This window comes from Stenella coeruleoalba (genome assembly GCF_951394435.1).
Source record: "Stenella coeruleoalba genome assembly, chromosome: 18".
NCBI classification, from domain to species: Eukaryota; Metazoa; Chordata; class Mammalia; order Artiodactyla; family Delphinidae; genus Stenella; species Stenella coeruleoalba.
In genome coordinates, this window is record NC_137164.1 from 2,423,209 (window position 1) to 2,440,725 (window position 17,517).

Here is a 17,517-nt window from a genome sequence, read left to right on the forward strand (position 1 = left end):
TGAGAATCGTCCAGGTAATTACATTCATTACATTCCAGATGAAAACTGCGTTTTCAGTTGTGTATGGAATCATTTGATCGCTTCATTTTGCTTACTTGAAAAGTCTGTGGCCACCTTTTGAAGACGTATAGCTTCAATTGAAAGTGCAAATAATTCATATGGTATTTTTTCAAGGTTTAAAGTTTATCACTTACAAAGGAATTTAATTTGATTTCACATTTCATTTGCCCCGAAAGCCATCCCTTATTGCTGTTATACTGACCTCTTCTGGATAATTCTTGTAATGTCATTCTGATTGTATATGTTAGCTCTATTTTTTTTTTTTTTTTAATGTTACTGTGCACTATAGAATTGATATCATAAAAAACAGAGTCTGGTGTAACTACAAAGTTCACCTAATTGAGGGTTGACTCTAGGTGGGTGCTGAGAGGGGAGTTCATGGTCCAGTAGAGAGAACAGGTCTATAAACCAATGATGGCAATGTAAATACAGACAATTATAATACATTTAAAAATCCATATACAGGGGCTTCCCTGGTGGCGCAGTGGTTGAGAGTCTGCCTGCCGATGCAGGGGACACGGGTTCGTGCCCCAGTCCAGGAAGATCTCACATGCCGCGGAGCGGCTGGGCCCGTGAGCCATGGCCTCTGAGCCTGCACGTCCGGAGCCTGTGCTCCGCAACGGGAGAGGCCACAGCAGTGAGAGGCCCGCGTACCGCAAAAAAAAAAAAAAAAAAAAAAAAAAAATCCATATACAAGGCTGCCTCTGAAAAGGTAAAAGATGAGAAAAAGATGAGAGGTGACTCTAATCCGAGGTACAGCCAGGCAGCCGACAGCACTGTGACTCCCGTGGTTTCTTATGGAGCCCAAAGGAAGGGGACAGGTGAGATGGGCAGGGCTCCACTGCAAAGGTGCGTGTGGCTGTCCAGAACCTGGTACCATATCCTGACGGCTTGCTGAAGGGCTTGAAGCAGGGCGGTGACAAGGACAGAATTACCTGTCCTCAGCGTTTCTCTGGCAGCCCCAGGTATAAGGTGAGCACAGCGGGGCCTAGAAGCAGGGAAGCAGGTCGGCTACACACAGACCAGGTCCCGCAGTCAGGGGGGCACTGATGGGTGGAGAGGGAGGCAAGGCAGCAGGAATGGGGGAGCTTAGGGACTGGCAGGCTGGTTAGCGAGGGAGATTCCCAGATCTGTCGCCCCTGGTTTTTGTGGAGGATGGACGAAAGAGCGGGTCTGGGCAGATGATAGAGTGTGGCCTGGTCTGGGGAGATTCTGCCGTACAGGCGCTCACGGCTGCAGTTAGCGTATAAAGCCACAGGCGCTGTTTAAAATGGGCCCACTGTGTATTCATCAACTTCAGCTGGGCCCGGAACGTGGCCTAATAGGTCTCACTAGGAACTTTCCTGCCAACTCTTCAAGGCAACTGCACCAGACTTCTCGGTTCTCTCCAAACCTTGAATTATCTTGTCTGAAAGTCACTTCTCTCCACGCCCTTAGCAGCTCTAACCTTGAACAAACTACTTTACATCTAGTGGAGGGTTAGACCAGTTTTCTTTAAGGACCCTTATAGCTTTAAGATGTTATGATTCTGTTGAAAACAGATGAGACGTGTATGTGAGTTACAAACCCGAACTACAGTGGAAACTTTGAAGATCTCGTTTCAATAATCTCAACTATGCTAAAAAATCAAAAGATTTCTCTTTTCTCGAAGTCATCCTCCAGCAGGACCAAAAGTAGAAGTCAATAGTGTTAAATGAATCTGTGAACGTGAATGGAGATCCAACATACAACTTGACCAATGGCCTTACAGAGCAGCCCCCAATGCTGAAACGTTCATTGCTATAAACCAGTTAGCTGATGGTGGAAAGGTCCCTCAGTAAGTAACCTGTCAGTGTGACATTTCAACCAGAATACTGAGTTAGGAGTTTCAAATTTTGACTTTTCAGACACACAGTAATACAGAAGTACCTCTCATAACATCACTGTTAAATATACTAGATATTTTTGTTGAGAATCGGTAGTTGTGCCACGGTTTTACGTCTAAACGAATTGCCATGATGAGAAGAATAGTAGCGTGTGAAGAATTCATGGAAGATTTTCAAATGTCTTATAAATAAATGTACGATTAGTTGAAGCTGTATCAGCTTTTCCTGTAAGACCTGCAGCTGTTGGTATTAAGCAGCATCAGATTTCAAAAGAAGTTCCAGCATAAATGAATAGAATAAGAGGAAAGGTCTCCTGAGAAGAAAATAAAACTTAACTGTGTGGATTACCATTACATTGCTTCTCATGATCCAGGTTTAGTGCTAAAATGGGAATTTAAATGTATAATTTAGTCAGTTTTAATTCAGACTCTAAAAGTAATGCAAAATAAAAGATTAAGGGTATTTGAGATTTTGATATTTGTTCTGTGTTCTTTACACCTTATAAAAATTGAATGATCTACTTATCGTCCTTTTTAAATAAAGGTAAGACAACATAACATCATCTTGTTACATTCACATAATTTGTTAAACAAAATATAAATTTAGTTTACTTAGAAAATAACTGTGATAATTTTAGCATGTGGAGTTTACCTTCTGTTTATTATGATGATCATTATTTAAGGTTTTCTCAAATGTTAAAGTTTTTTCACTTAAAAAGAAACCTAAGGAAAGTGGTTTTTAAAGAGTGACTATTACATGAGAATATGAAGTTTACTTGGAGGAGAACAGTATACATTTAATACCAATAAAGTTACGAGTTCTCAATGTTGCCTGTGAATTTGAAGTGATTTTTTATGAGATTTTTGTCAACATTAGATTCTACTGGAAACGTGTCCCAGAAGTTTTTGCTGTTCATTTAAGGTAAAGTTCATTTTAGAAAGTTACAATTACGTAAGACTGTCCTGATTCGGGGTTTAACTGGTGGTTTCGTAGGAATTTTTTCCCTCTTGGCACACTTAGTGCTGTGTTCTGGAATTGGTGCCCAAACAATTTTAAGTGTGGTATATGAGCTGTTTGTGTCACTAAGTAAAATTAGATGCGCCTGTTGCTAACAACCGGGGATGAAACTTGAGACAAGGCCAGGCCAGGGAGCCTTTTCTTCCAGGCTGGTTGGTGAACTTGAACTGTCCCCTCTCACTCAGCGAGTCGTGGGACAGCCTGAAACACTCTTGTCTCAGAAGGATCTGGAGCGGTGCAGTTAATTCACAGTGTGCTTTTTACAACGTCTAAGGTAAGTAATCGGTTTTTACTTGGATCTTATATAATTATAATGTTCAATTTAAAAACCAAATAGGTATGAGGCTTCTTGATTATTTTTTACCTTCATAGGTATCATAATAGAAAATGAATTTTAAATGTTGCATAAATTTAGCTCAAAATGATTATGTATTAAGTATCAACAAACTGTACTTAACGTCTCATTTCAAGTTTCTTTCAAGTTATTACAACTACTAATATGCCACCTGTGTTTAGCATGATTATGCCCTTTCTAATAGTTTTAATTTGTATCAATAGAATACCAGGATAGCATTTCTGTATTATCGGGCATTCAATCGTTATACTGTAATTAACCTAGACAAAGGATAATCTTTAAGATCACCTGCTGCTAATTCTACTCTTAAACTTCTGTGGCAGAATTACGTTTGATCTACATGTTGTCCATAGTTTTGTTACGGACATTTAAAAGCAGGGTAAAGTTCATGAGAACAGAAGTCCAGGTAGTTTGATACATTGAGAATAAGCAAAGCAAGAGTGAAGTACCAAGTGTGGCTGCCCAGCCCTCCCTGGATGAAGAGGGAAGAATGGATCTCTCCCTAAATCTGGAATAAATAACGTGTTGCTCAAAATATGTACGAAAAAGTAAAAAGAAGGAGAATCAAGGTAAACTTCAGCTTGTTTAAAGTGTCTGTTGATTCTGGTGGATCCTAAGTTAATTAGGGGCCTTAGAAGACAAGTTTGTAAAGAAAGTCGTCAAGAAAGATAATAGGGAAAAAATAGCTCAGCTGGCTGGAAGATGTGTCAGCAGGATGGAGTAACTCACTAGGCAGGAAAGGAACTACAAAACATACTGTGTTTATTTTTTGCTTATTTTCTTGGAAACATTTTGGATCCATAGAGCCACTTAACCGCCTCACGGTTCAAGTCGGTGTTAGTCTTAGAGGTTCTCGAATTTATCTGAGGTTTCTTTCAAAGCCAAAGGAAAAGTAGTATTTCAATATATTTCAATATCAAATTCCAAAGACTAACAAATCCAAGTTTCCCAAACATGCTGGCTAAGCTTGCAGCTAAAATGCTGCAAATAAAATTGTTCTATAATGTCCTTTAAAAAAAATACACACTCTAGTCACTAAACTAGATTGCTATTATATTGAAGATGAAACTCAAAGAATAATTGTAAATTATGAATGGGTGCCCATTTGGTTGAATTTTGCACATTTTGTTGGACCCGGGTAGGGTCTTCTCCGTGGCTTCTCTCAAGCCAGCCCAGCCCTGCTCACCCACCATGAACGTGGTTTCCCGGTGGGGAACCCTCAGGACCTGCCTCCCGCTTCTTTCTGTCCTTCCCGCCTCCTTCTCCTCCCAGCCTCAAAAGCATCCGGTGTTGCTCTTCTCTGGACCCACTTCGGGACCAGATCTTTCTCTGGTGTTCTCATGAGCTTTGCAGAATTCCTCACCCACTGTCCTTGCCATTCCAGACTCCAAGCTCATCTCCTATTTCACATGTTATTGTGCCTTGGGGAATTTTATGGAAATATAGATGCAGGAGTGTTTCATCTGTGGATCTGTAAGGGTCGGTCTTGAGACTTCTCCCCAAGCCCCTCACAGTGCCCGAGTCCACTTGACTTTGGTCCGGCTGGTGTGCTGTGCACTGGTGAAGGAGATGGGCTTCCCAAGGGCTGCATGTGCCCAAGGCGTCTGTGCTTTGTCCTGAAGCCGCTGGGATAGAATTAGTCTTGGGGAAGGTCACTCTGGTTGCCGTGGAGACTGGGTAAGGGGCGTGGAGGGAGGAGAGAAGCGCTGTAAAACATTGACAGATGGCCTCAGCTGAGGTCTGGAAAACAGACCCCGAGGGAGAACCAGCAGGAAGAAGTCGTTGCCATGGAGACCGTACCTAAAACCCAGCCTCACCTTTGTGACTATTTTAACTCTATTGTAAACATTCGCAGTGAGTTTTACATGTGAAACATCTCTGAAAAAGCACACTGTCAAGAAGCCTGATAGACCACTTGAGTTGGTCAATTGACCAACTGATCGTTGATGGGTGGACAGAATTGATCAAATCACAGAGCTAAGAAGGCATGACTTTGGAACTCAGTCTGGTTTATATGGTAGCGAAAGGGAAATACCTAAGATAGTATGGTTGAAAAGCAAAGGTAGGAACAGTGCTTTTCTGATCCTAATTTCCTCCCAAATCCAACTCATCTATCAAGGTAGAACTTCATGTGATCTTGAACCTTAAAATACACTGTTGAAATACAGAGTGCTAATGGATGAACATTCCTAGTAGAAAATGAAGTAGTGTGATGGTCACTGAGATGTGAAATGCAGGAACTGTCGGCCTATAAACTATGACCTATGCATCAGTCACCTCATTATGGCAATAAAAGGGCCAGGAAAATAGCAATGTGTAAATCTGTTATTTTCCCCTTTTGCTCTGTGGGTTCTGGTTATTTTCCTAGCAGTTTATGGAGTTTCTGTTAAAGTGGGTATGAGACACATATGAAGTGTGGTAAAGATGGAATGATTTCGGTTTTCAATCATAACATTGGACCTAGACGTGGGGACCTATTCCACAGATACATCGTAAATGAGAACATACTTCATTCTGCCTGCCTGCCTTTAACAAATACGTATAATTGAGTCCCTACTCAGTTCCAGGCACTGCTGTAGGTGCTGGTTATATTGTGGTGAACAAAACATCCTTATTTTGGCCTTATTTCCACCAACTTCAACTTCTGGACCTTGATATTACCCTTTAGTCAAATACTATATAAGGACTTGGTAAGAGCTTCAGATTTCTGAGTTTCTTTAATAAAACCAAGAATAAAACACTAAGAAAATATATTTGAATTGCCCATCTCTATAAATTTAACACTGCTTTAAAATAAGCCTCTATCTGAACTAAGCAAACATGCCTTTCAAAACCACAGTTTTGGGCTCCCCTGGTGGCGCAGTGGTTGAGAGTCCGCCTGCCGATGCAGGGGATACAGGTTCGTGCCCCGGTCCGGGAAGATCCCACATGCCGCAGAGCGGCTGGGCCCGCGAGCCATGGCCACTGAGCCTGCCTGTCCGGAGCCTGTGCTCCGCAACAGGAGAGGCCACAACAGTGAGAGGCCCGCGTACCACAGAAAAAATAAAAATAAAAAATAAAATATAACTGAACTCATTTCTGAGGAGTCTGTTTAGTTCTTTTTCAAACCCACCTTTTTAAAAAATCCTTTTGTATTAGTTCCTTTTGAGCATCAACCATGTATTTATCATTTCCGTGTCTCAAACTCCTGGCAACAGCCTATCCAGACCAGGCATTCAGTAAATGTTAGTTAAAATTAACAATGTCATTTAACAACATTTATGTAGTGGACGCTGTATTCAGTTACTATACTACGTACTATGACAAGAATCAAAGAATGTAGAAGGCAGAACTTCTATCCTTAAGATGGTTTTATTTTAGATAATAAATAGGTAACCATGAATTCAGAGCATATGAAAACTTATATTTTTGCAAAATATACTATAATGTTCCATGTCTGGAGCCTTACGCATTAAAATATTGATAACTATATTTAGAGAGAAGCATTTAAAGCTAATCAAAATTAAGGATACCATCAACATACTTTAAAGATGGTTAACAGGGAAAGGGGTGGGAAAATTTTTAGTTAATTTATTTTTGGCTGTGTTGGGTCTTCGTTGCTGCGCGGGCTTTCTCTAGTTGCGGCGAGTGGGGGCTACTCCTCATTGCGGTGCGCGGGCTTCTCATTGCGGTGGCTTCTCTTGTTGCGGAGCACGGGCTCTAGGCGTGCGGGCTTCAGTAGTTGTGGCACGTGGGCTTCAGTAGTTGTGGCTCGTGGGCTCTAGAGTGCAGGCTCAGTAGTTGTGGCGCACGGGCTTAGCTGCTCCGCAGCATGTGGGATCTTCCCGGACCAGGGCTCGAACCCGTGTGCCCTGCGTTGGCAGGTGTATTCTTAACCACTGAGCCACCAGGGAAGTCCCCATAAATTGTTTTTGAAATAAAGGAGCCTATGAAAATAATTTTTGCTCAAGATGTAGTAAAACTCAATATTATTTACCTTGGAGTATAGATTTTTAAGTTCTAACATAAAATGTTATCTTATTAATTTTTTGTCAAGGGTCTGTAAGTAGATCTTAAAGCATGATGCGTAACGCGTTGTTCCAGAGCAGTTTCTTGCCAGCGTGAATACTAATACTTTACAGTTATCTGACCTCGGAGTGGTAAAGAACGGGTGTCCTTTCCAATGCTAATTTTAACACATATCTGAAGGAAGCTAGCTGAACCTGATAGCCTCTGAAAGTCTCTAACAGAAAAAATTGAATATACAGTGTCAAATAAAAATGGAAGCCACCATGAGTCACCGTTCGAATATAAGCTAATAATTTATTAAAATAACAACGTCCACTTTTTAGAAAAAAAAAAAACTGGAGCTGAGTGTTCTGCCTCATCATTTTCAATCATGCCTGTCTAGAGTAAGATCCTTGTTCAGTGCAACACATCTGACACTGGTTAATGGCAGGTTAACCAAAAGAGTTACGGGGGGCAATGATAAAACGTGGCTTTGTTGCCCAAACTCAGGCCCAGATGCCTGCCGCTCAACCCGCCCTGTTCACACTTTGACTTTAGCCCCGGAAGGACCCACCCATTCCATACTTCTGACCTCCAAGACTATAAAATAATAAAACTATGTTGGGTTAAGCTAGGTTTGAGATAGCTTTACACCAGCAATAGGAAGCTCTAGATAGGAACAGAAATATGTAGCCAGTGGAAACCATACGTGTGCGTGCGCGCATGTGCATGTGTGTACACACACGCTTAGAAAACTGCTGTTTTTATCGATCTGGAGCAATACTGTAAATTAATGCACTTGCTTTAAATTCAGATTCTCTGGCCACCCTTCCCAATCCAATCGCAGACTCTTAGCCTATCTTGTACAGAAAGTGTGGTTTTGCCACCATTATTTAGATGACAAGTGCTTTGAAATAAATATAACAGAGTGCTGTGTTGGGAGTGAGTGGGTGTCTGGGGAAGACTTCTTTGAGAAGGTGTCATGTGAGCAGGTCTGAAGCTGAGGAGGGAGCTGGCAGAGGGTTTCAGGTGGAAGGGATGCCCAGGAGTGAGTCCTGACCTGAGGGTTCACCTGGGCTGATAAAGAGTGAATGGGGCGCTGTGAGCAAAAGACCAACAGCTGCAGATGAAGAGGTGAGCAAAGGCTCTCACGTAGGGTCTGGGAGGTGATGGAGGAGGTTGGATGTTCTCAGTGGGGAAAAGTCACGGGAAGGTGTGAAACTGTAGAGTGACAGGCGCTGACCTACATTTCACATGTCTGCTTGTGGGTGGAGAGGGGTTTCCAGAGGGGAAGGAAGGGAAGCAGGTTTGCAGTGGTGCAGATGACAGTTCGCAGTGGCTGGCACCAGCGCGGTAGCCGTGGCAATGGAGAGAAGTAGACAGATTTGGGATGCAGGTTGAAGGCAGAGCTGATGTGGGGCTGTGTGGGTGGTGATGGACTTTCTAATCCAAAAAAAGACTGGAGGGGTCAAAGGTGAGTGAGTGAAGAATGCCCTCATGAAATTGTTAACCCCTTAGGTTTTGAATAATGCAGATTGTCAGTCCTGAGTGTTTGAAAATACTGAGCGATGAATAGCACCATTTTATACAATCAGCTAGAACACGGGGAGATGCCTGTTGTTTGGTTGGAAAGAAATTTATAGAATTATTTTCACCATAACATTTTAAATAAGGACAGCTCCAAATCACTCCTAAAAATAAATGCATAAAAAACCTCAGAGGAGAATATTTTATATGATTCATCATTTTGCTACATTTACAATCAGAAAAGTCATCATAATTTCTAATCTTAATTTAAACAGTTAAAACCATGTTCTTTTTTTCTTTGTGGAAAGGGGAAAATTGAGCAACTTTTAAAAATCTCTTCATAGAGTTGAAATTGTTACTAAAACTCTTAACCTCATTTACATAAAACAGGGAATGTTTGTAAACATTTGTACACGTGCACATTTTGATCTTTCTTGAACTAGGTCAGTACTTGGGAGCTTAATTATAGGCCAGAGTTGGTGTGGTAGGTATCTTGAAAAGAGCCTTTTTAATTCTGAATAATTTAGTAGCTGAAGGAAGATGTAATTTAATCATTTGGCACAAAATTGAGTAATTGGATTTTTTCTTCAGAAGGCTCTTGGGTACCAGCTTGATTTTCCTCCCACTGAATCTTTTAAGAATGTGATAACTGGATTGTTGTAGGTTGGTGCTTCAATTGCAAGCTTAATCTTGCAGAATTTTGAAAGCTGTATATGTATTGATTTTATTGATCAAAATCTGAAAATATAATCACTGGATTTCAAATGAATTTGTCATATCTAAATACATTGCATGACAGATTATCGCTGTGGTTGAAATACAGTGACATGTTTCAAAGTAATCGCCAATGCTCATTTTAAACATCACTAATTTGGGAAATTTGTTATTGGGGTAAAAAGTATTTTGTGGGACTAATGGTCAATCAATATTGACAAATCTTTCTGGCCATGTGTCTCTCCCTCTCTCCCTCTACCCTCTTCCCCCCTCCCCCCTCCCTTCACCCCCCCTCCCTTGCCCCCCACCCGGTGGCAGATGGTACGTGAACAATACACCACGACCACAGAAGGCACCCACATAGAGCGGCCAGAGAACCAGTCTGTCTACAAAATCGGCATCTATGGCTGGAGAAAGCGTTGCCTCTACTTATTTGTTCTTCTTTTGCTCATCATCCTCCTTGTGAATCTTGCTCTTACAATTTGGATTCTTAAAGTGATGTGGTTTTCCCCAGTAAGTATTTTTTTTCCTGATAAACATGTTCTTGTTTTGTTTGTGCGGTCACTTCAACCACATTGTATCAACAGAAGCTTCCTTTCATGCAGTTAATGTTGGTTTCCTGTCTGGATCAGAATTTTCAGTAGCAAAAAATAATATAACATTCACTTTTCTTTTTTACCTTTTTTAAATAATTTCACTGCGAACTGTAGCGTGTTGGTTTTCATTGCAGTGCTGTATCCTGGTTGGGTTGGTGGCTGCCCGAATCTGTACGTATGTTAAAACTCATAGAGCTATAAGCCTGAAGAGTCCATTTTATTGCATCTTAATTTTAAAAAAATTTTAAATAGTAATGGTAAGATTTTTTTTTTCTGACATGTTGGTGGGCTCTTGCATGTTTGTTATAAAGTGATTACTTAAATCTTATATGCATTTCCTAAATAGTCCTTTGTATTTACACAAGACGTAATAAAATACTGAATATTGAATAAAAACCACTAAAGTTTTAAATAAAGTGTTTAAGAGAAATACAATAAAGTGCGGATAGGAAATCTATGAAAATGCATACATGATTTAAGTTGATACTAAAAGAAGTGAAGAAGAAAGCAATAACAAATCTCTTTTGAACAGACAGGGATGGGTCACCTGCATGTTACAGAAGATGGACTTCGCCTGGAGGGGGAATCGGAGTTTTTATTCCCACTGTATGCCAAAGAAATACACTCCAGAGTGGTAAGCAGATGAGGACACGTTTAAAGAATTTGTGTTTCATGAGAAATAAATAATGGTGAAACACAGAAAGTTTGCTTTTCTGATGAAAGGTGTGCACGCGTCGACACTGCATGTTTCCCTGGCCACGTGCCTTGGGTGGGCCCTAGCGAGTGACCCCCATGGTCACACCCAAAACCTTGCCTGGAAACCCCCAGCCCCGCCCCAGCGGATTTCTGCTTACATCTCATTGACCAGAATTGTATCACTTGGGTCTCCCTCCCTGCAGGACAGGCTGAGAAAGCATTTAGCCTTTGCAGCCCCTGCGGCGGAAGCCAGAAAAAGAATAGTGTTGGAGAGCATCCGTTGGATCAGACGACCAGAGTGGTTCCTGGGACAACTTATTGTCTAGGCCCGGGAGTGGGCCTCACAGCTCTGACCTGGGCCATGTCCTCCCTTTCAGGGAAAATGATAAAAAAAAAAAAAAAAGAGCCTGGAAGTTGGTGCCTGAAGACGGTTCCGTCATGGAACTGTCCCTCGCTGGCTGTTACTTTGGGAAAGCCGTCATTTAATCTCTTTGAGCTCAATTTCCTCATCTGTATGTGAGGAGTAATGCTACCTCCTTCAAAGTGTGGAGATAAAAGGAGAGGCTGGATGGTAAAAATCGCTGGTGAATTTTTAGCTCTTATTATCATGCTGGTTATTTCAAAACACAGCAAAAACAAGTAGTAAGGTCACGCCATTGGATGAAAGGTGAGACAATGGCAAATCCATCTGCTTCCACACAGCAAGCTGGAGAATTTCTGACGTGCTAGCGTTCCAAAGCACTCCTGAAACTTCTTTCCTTCTGAAAAATCGTATTATACCCCCCCAACTTGGGAAGATATTTGGTTCCCTCTGAGTGGCATAAACCCGCCTGAATCCAGTAGCCAAGTTACTGCGTGCCTTTTGAAGAAAACTGTTACAGAAGAGCCAGCAATCTTCTGTGAGACAAAGCCTCCGCTCAGACTGTGACCCCACTTACGTGCTCACAAAGCCACTGTATCTTCCAACAAAAAGCTCTAAAAACGTAGGCATCCAACAGATTTTAAAAGCTCTTTTGAAATTGTGAGAAGCCTTTGGCGTTTTGAAGATAATATGGTATTTATTTATAGAAGAGCTAACCGCTCTCTGATTTACCTTTTAAACATATATCATGTCCTGGACATAAATTATGAGAAATGAAATTTTAATCCCTTGGAAAAGACAAAACACTGATTAAAACTTCATTGTTTCAGCTCTTCGCCTTGAGAACGGACTTGGTCCATTGTAACCAGTGCACACAGGCTCTGTAAACCCAGGAGGTTATTATTATATTTTGTGGGGGAAAAAAAATAATGCATTCACCCCCTTCACACAATATAATCCAAGTTTAAACAATAGTTTTAGCCACAAATTGATGGGTTCACAGGATCTATGACATGGGGGAAATTCTTTTGTATAAATCCTCAATTTATATACAAATTCAAAGGTCTAGTGATTTTAAATAGTCTGTATTTGGCTAACGTTGTAAATCTGTTCTTAGGACTCCTCTCTGCTTCTGCAGTCCGCACAGAATGTGACTGTCAGTGCACGCAACCCGGAAGGAAGAGTTACAGGCAGGTTAAAAGTGGGTGAGTCCAGCCTCATAACAGTGCTTTGCGTGTGTGTGGTCCATGAACAGTTGTGCTGAATGCATCCATTTGTTTCTTTTTTCTTCTAGAGAATTCAGAGTTATTTATGAGCAATCAAAGTATGAGTTTTCTACATATCATGCTGTGTGGGCCACGGAGACTAGTTCGGGTGGTGGGAGGACAGTCTGAAGTACTTTAAGTGAAGTGATTTTGGTTCCAAGAAATAAGAGGACCATTTAAGGTAGTACAAGAAACAATGATTGTTGGCAGGATACAAAATAACCTCACAGAGACTGAGGAAAGGAAACAAAGGAGCTGCCCTCAAGAAAAGAAAGACCAGGGCCGGAGAATCAAAGTATTCATCCCCTCTCTCCCTCTCTCCCCCTCCCTTTCTCCTTCTCTCTACCATGTTCCCCTCCTTTCCATGAATCTCTGTCCATGATTTTCACTTGGTAGCGTGGTTGCACCGGTTCTAACTCTACAGGACTCTCTGGTTCTTCATCCGATTGGCTATAGTTCTCAACACCAGCCAACTTGGTCTTCAATGTCATGAATTCTCAATTCACAGCAAAGTACTCTAATTGGCCCAATTACTCTGTTCAACCAACTGCCCTTAGCTGAGCCACGTACACCCATCCGATCAGCTAAGACCAAAGAATATGGTCACGTGGGAGAGAGGTCCTTTGGAATTGTGCGCAGAGAGCAAAAGGATTAGAAAGAAAGAATATCGATGGAAGAAATAACAAAAGAGCAAACAGCTGGTGAAAGGAATATACCTTCTCTACGCCATCAACACTTTATAGATTTGCTAAATCTAAGAAATTGGATGGCTTTCCAGATTATGGGGAAATAGATGACAAGTGTGCTACCAACACAGGCAGGTAGCTTTCCGTGTCCCCCTTTTTCAATGGCTGTTGTTACAGAACAATAATGTTACATTGGAAGGTACAGCCATATCTTAACTTTATGATTCCTTTTATTACAGTAATACATGAGTTCCATAGTCTGTGTTCTGATTTAATCTTTATAACTTTTTCTAAATGATAAATTGTATTTCTCTTTTGCTTAGAAGCTTGTTTGATCACCAAGTCCAGTGAAATTCTCAATAAATCTAGAGATGAACCTGAGCTTACACAGCATACATGTTCATGATACTTGTCTAAACCAAATCATATTTCTTTATAAATTATGTTGTATTATGAATTGTGTCTACCATTTCTTAAATTTCTTAAAAATTTTTAACTGACTGTAGCTTTTAAATGTTTGAGGGAGGGCTTCCCTGGTGGCGCAGTGGTTGAGAGTCTGCCTGCCGATGCAGGGGACACGGGTTCGCGCCCCGGCCCGGGAAGATCCCACATGCCGCGGAGCGGCTGGGCTCGTGAGCCATGGCCACTGAGCCTGCGCGTCCAGAGCCTGTGCTCCGCAACGGGAGAGGCCACAGCAGTGAGAGGCCTGCGTACCACAAAAAAAAAAAAAAAAAAAATGTTTGAGGGATTTTTACCCATCTTTTGTCATTCATTCAACAAACATTTATTGAATGCCTATGTGCTACTTTCTATATGCTGTCAAGTAATTAATAACATTTAGAGTGTGTAATTATTTTTTAGGAGTTCCAAAAGTAAAAGATTCATTTTATATTCTTCTGAAAATGATTTAACACAAATACTCATTTTCACATTTAATTTTTTGCTAAGTGTGGATTTTCATATATAGAGGAGTTAAAGATAACATAAATCTGTCTCCACTTTCGTGGATGAAATAATGGAAGCACTGAAAAGCTAATTTTCTCAAAAACACACAGCTAGTTAGTAGAGAAGCCAAACCAGGAGTCACCTTAGGACTTGCTTCTCCAACAGGGGTGTTTCCACCACCCTCCCTCTCTACACAGATTTCATTAAATCATGGCACACCGGGAACTGTCCTAGTTGCTGCAAATATGGTGTTGTTTTTGTCACCAAGGAATTCACGTTTAAAAAAAAGTTTCCCATCAGAATTACTTTAAACTGTTAACCTCAAATTTTGAGTTTTAACCTTAGTGTTTCATACCTGAGGTAGAGTTAAAATAAGTGATTTCTGTTAAACCTTTGGTTGGAAAGCCTCTGCTATACTGAGAATCCTGAACTCGGAAATATTCAGCTCACCAAATCCAAGACGATTTTCAGTAAATGACTTCCCACAATCACACTCATCCCAGCCTCACACTTCCTGGGAGAAGTTAAATTTAGCCAATCTGGATATTAAAATGTGATTTATGTGAACTAGACAAAGTAATCCCATTTAATTAAATGAATAATTGTTTATTACTAAGACCACTGAAAAAATTGACAACCAATACAATCAAAGCCAAAAGTCTTAAATTCCAAAAGGAATCAAACATGGGAAAGCAAGCATCAGCAGCTAGCATTTCAAATCCTGGAACTAAAAGACAACAAATTGTGAACGACAGTGGAACCTTCTAGTTGTAAATGCAACTCTGGTTACTACAGTTAATGTTCTCTTGACTTCGAATAATAGAAACCAATTCTGGTTAGCTTCAAAATAAGACTTTTTAGCTGAATGGGGTCAATTTTGGCAATTCCTATTTCCCTGAAATTTTCTGTTTCATCTAGGTTTTCAACTTTATTTGCATAGAAGTCTACATAGTACTCTCTTTTTGTTTTTTTAATTTCTTCCATTTCAATGGCATTATTTTAATGGCTACATAATAGTCCAAGGAATATATATAATTATAAATATAATTATAAAATTATATTATAAATATATTTATTGTAAATACAATATACAATAATATTATTGCATATTATATATACACACACACACACACACACACACACACACACACAATAATTTGATTATGTAATACTCAAAAATTGGAGTTAGTTTATTCCATTCAGTCAATGACACAGTTCTTAATTCAGGCCACTCATATATTTAGGAGGTATTCAATAAATACTTGTTGAATGAATGAATGGAGGAATGAATAAAAGACTGTGTAGGAAGGGATGGGCTGGAAAGCCAGCTTAAGTGTGGGAGAGAGTTCTAGGAGATGGGGTGGGGGAAGATGGCCTGTCCAGGGTGCTCCAGAGTGGACAAGGGTTCAAGTATAAGCCTGAGCCACAGCTTTGAGGGATTTGGGGTCATAAGTGGGAAACAAACTCAAAATTTCTCAGGTAAAACAGAAGAGAGAAATTTAACAAAGAAAGGAGTAAAAAACAAGGGGTTAGCATCACTGTTCACAACAGTCAAAACATAGAAACAACCTGTGTCTATAGACAGATGAATGAATAAAGAAGATGTGGTATACACACACACACACACACACACACACACATATAATATATATATACATTGTGTATATATACTCCTTTCTCCTTAAGAGAAAGGAGATGAAACAGAGAGAAAAAAATGTGTTCCACTTTGTAACATGTGAACACATGCACATTTAAATGAAGAATCTTTGGAGGGTTCTGAGGTACAAATTAGTGAAAAAACATAAGAATATGTTGCTGACAGTATCCAAAACTGATTAATGTATTCGTTGAAAAGCTTCTATTTAATTTCTAGCAGGTACCAAGCAACTTGAATGAGTACTGTGAGAGACACAGGGACACATACACAAAATCTACAAGTATCCATTTCACAATAAACTTACTTTTCTAGATAAGAAAATAGAACTAACAAAAGAATGAAGGAACACTTGTAGTTCCTTAAGCAAATGCTGAACGCTATGTTCTAGAGAGATGAAGCCATTATGCTGCTAAGGTTAGAAGGACAGGAAACACAGAGAAATCAGAAAACATAAAATGGTGGATACCCAACTGTACCAATGAGAGACACTGAACAAGATCTCACACGCTGAAGGTACAGTGTCCCCAGTGCCTGGCACACAGAAGCACACATTAAACATGTGCTGAGTACAGTCGTAATTTAAAAGCCAGTGGGTCGGAGATTGGGATTGGTGTATATACACTAATATGTATAAGGTAGATAACTGATAAGAACCTGCTGTATAGCAAAAATGAACAAACAAAAAGAAAAAGTTCATGTGAAAGGAGTAAGCTTGGAGGAGAAAGTGATGCCCTGTCCCTGAAATAGAAAGAAGGGCTGGAGAAGACAGAAATGGCTGAGATGAAGGTGAAGGGCAGAAACTTGAGGGTGTGTTTCCATGGTGATGTCTGTTTGCTCCATGGAGTAGGAGGTGAGGATTAGGGCAGAGGCAAGAATCTGAGTGTGACTCATTCATTGTCTGCGTTAACTTTGGCCATTGAAGGAAGCCATTCATAAGATGGTCTTTCACAAATCTCACATTTCAGAACATAAAACCCTCAGTTGGTTAATACTCAAAAGAATACCAATTTCAGTAATCTGCGTAGAAGAATCATATTATTTTTGGCAAGTTTTAAAAACCTGAAAAAATTAATTTTTATATAATTCATTCATACATATATTTGATATAGATCTACATACATGTGACCTACATTAATTTTAATAATATAATAGATTTTGGCTTAGGACTTAAAATTTAATCACAGAATCAAAAAAATTACTGGTAACAAATCTTAAATGTTTAGTGATTTGGTACTGCTGGGTGCCATGGCATGTGTAACACTGCAGAGACTACACACCTTATAATAAAATGCTTTCATTCATTCTTTAGGTCCCAAAATGGTAGAGGTCCAGAGTCAGCAGTTTCAGATCAACTCCAAGGACAGCAAGCCACTGTTTACTGTTGATGAAAAGGCAGTTGTGGTTGGTACAGATAAACTTCGAGTAACTGGTATGTAGTAGCTCTTTATTTTTAATTAAGGAATAATTGACAAACAACATTAGTTTCAGGTGTACAACATAAGGGTTCAATATTTGTATATATTGTGAAACGATCCCCACAGTAAGTCTAATTAACGTCCATCACCACACATACTTAAAACTTCTTTCTTGTGACGAGAGCTTTTAAGATCTACTTTCTTAGCAACTTGCAAATACACGATACGTGGTACCGGTAGTCGCCATGCTGTATATCACATCCCCGTGACTTATTTGTCTTACAGCTGGAAGTTTGTACCTTTGACCACCTCCACCCATTTTGCCCACCTCCCAACACTCACTTCTTGCAACCATCAGTCTGCTCTCTGTG

General features: G+C 40.2%; 1 protein-coding gene across 2 annotated transcripts in view; it reads left to right on the forward strand.

Moving 5' to 3' along the window:
- Positions 1-17,517, forward strand: part of SGCG (sarcoglycan gamma) — a 42,361-nt gene that overhangs the window by 9,673 nt on the left and 15,171 nt on the right. For both annotated transcript variants that reach the window (XM_079903409.1, XM_079903410.1), the window contains exons 2-5: positions 9,844-10,038; positions 10,654-10,755; positions 12,296-12,383; positions 17,041-17,160. In XM_079903409.1, coding sequence (XP_079759535.1) covers positions 9,844-10,038; positions 10,654-10,755; positions 12,296-12,383; positions 17,041-17,160 — 505 coding nt within the window. The remainder of the gene's footprint in view (positions 1-9,843; positions 10,039-10,653; positions 10,756-12,295; positions 12,384-17,040; positions 17,161-17,517) is intronic.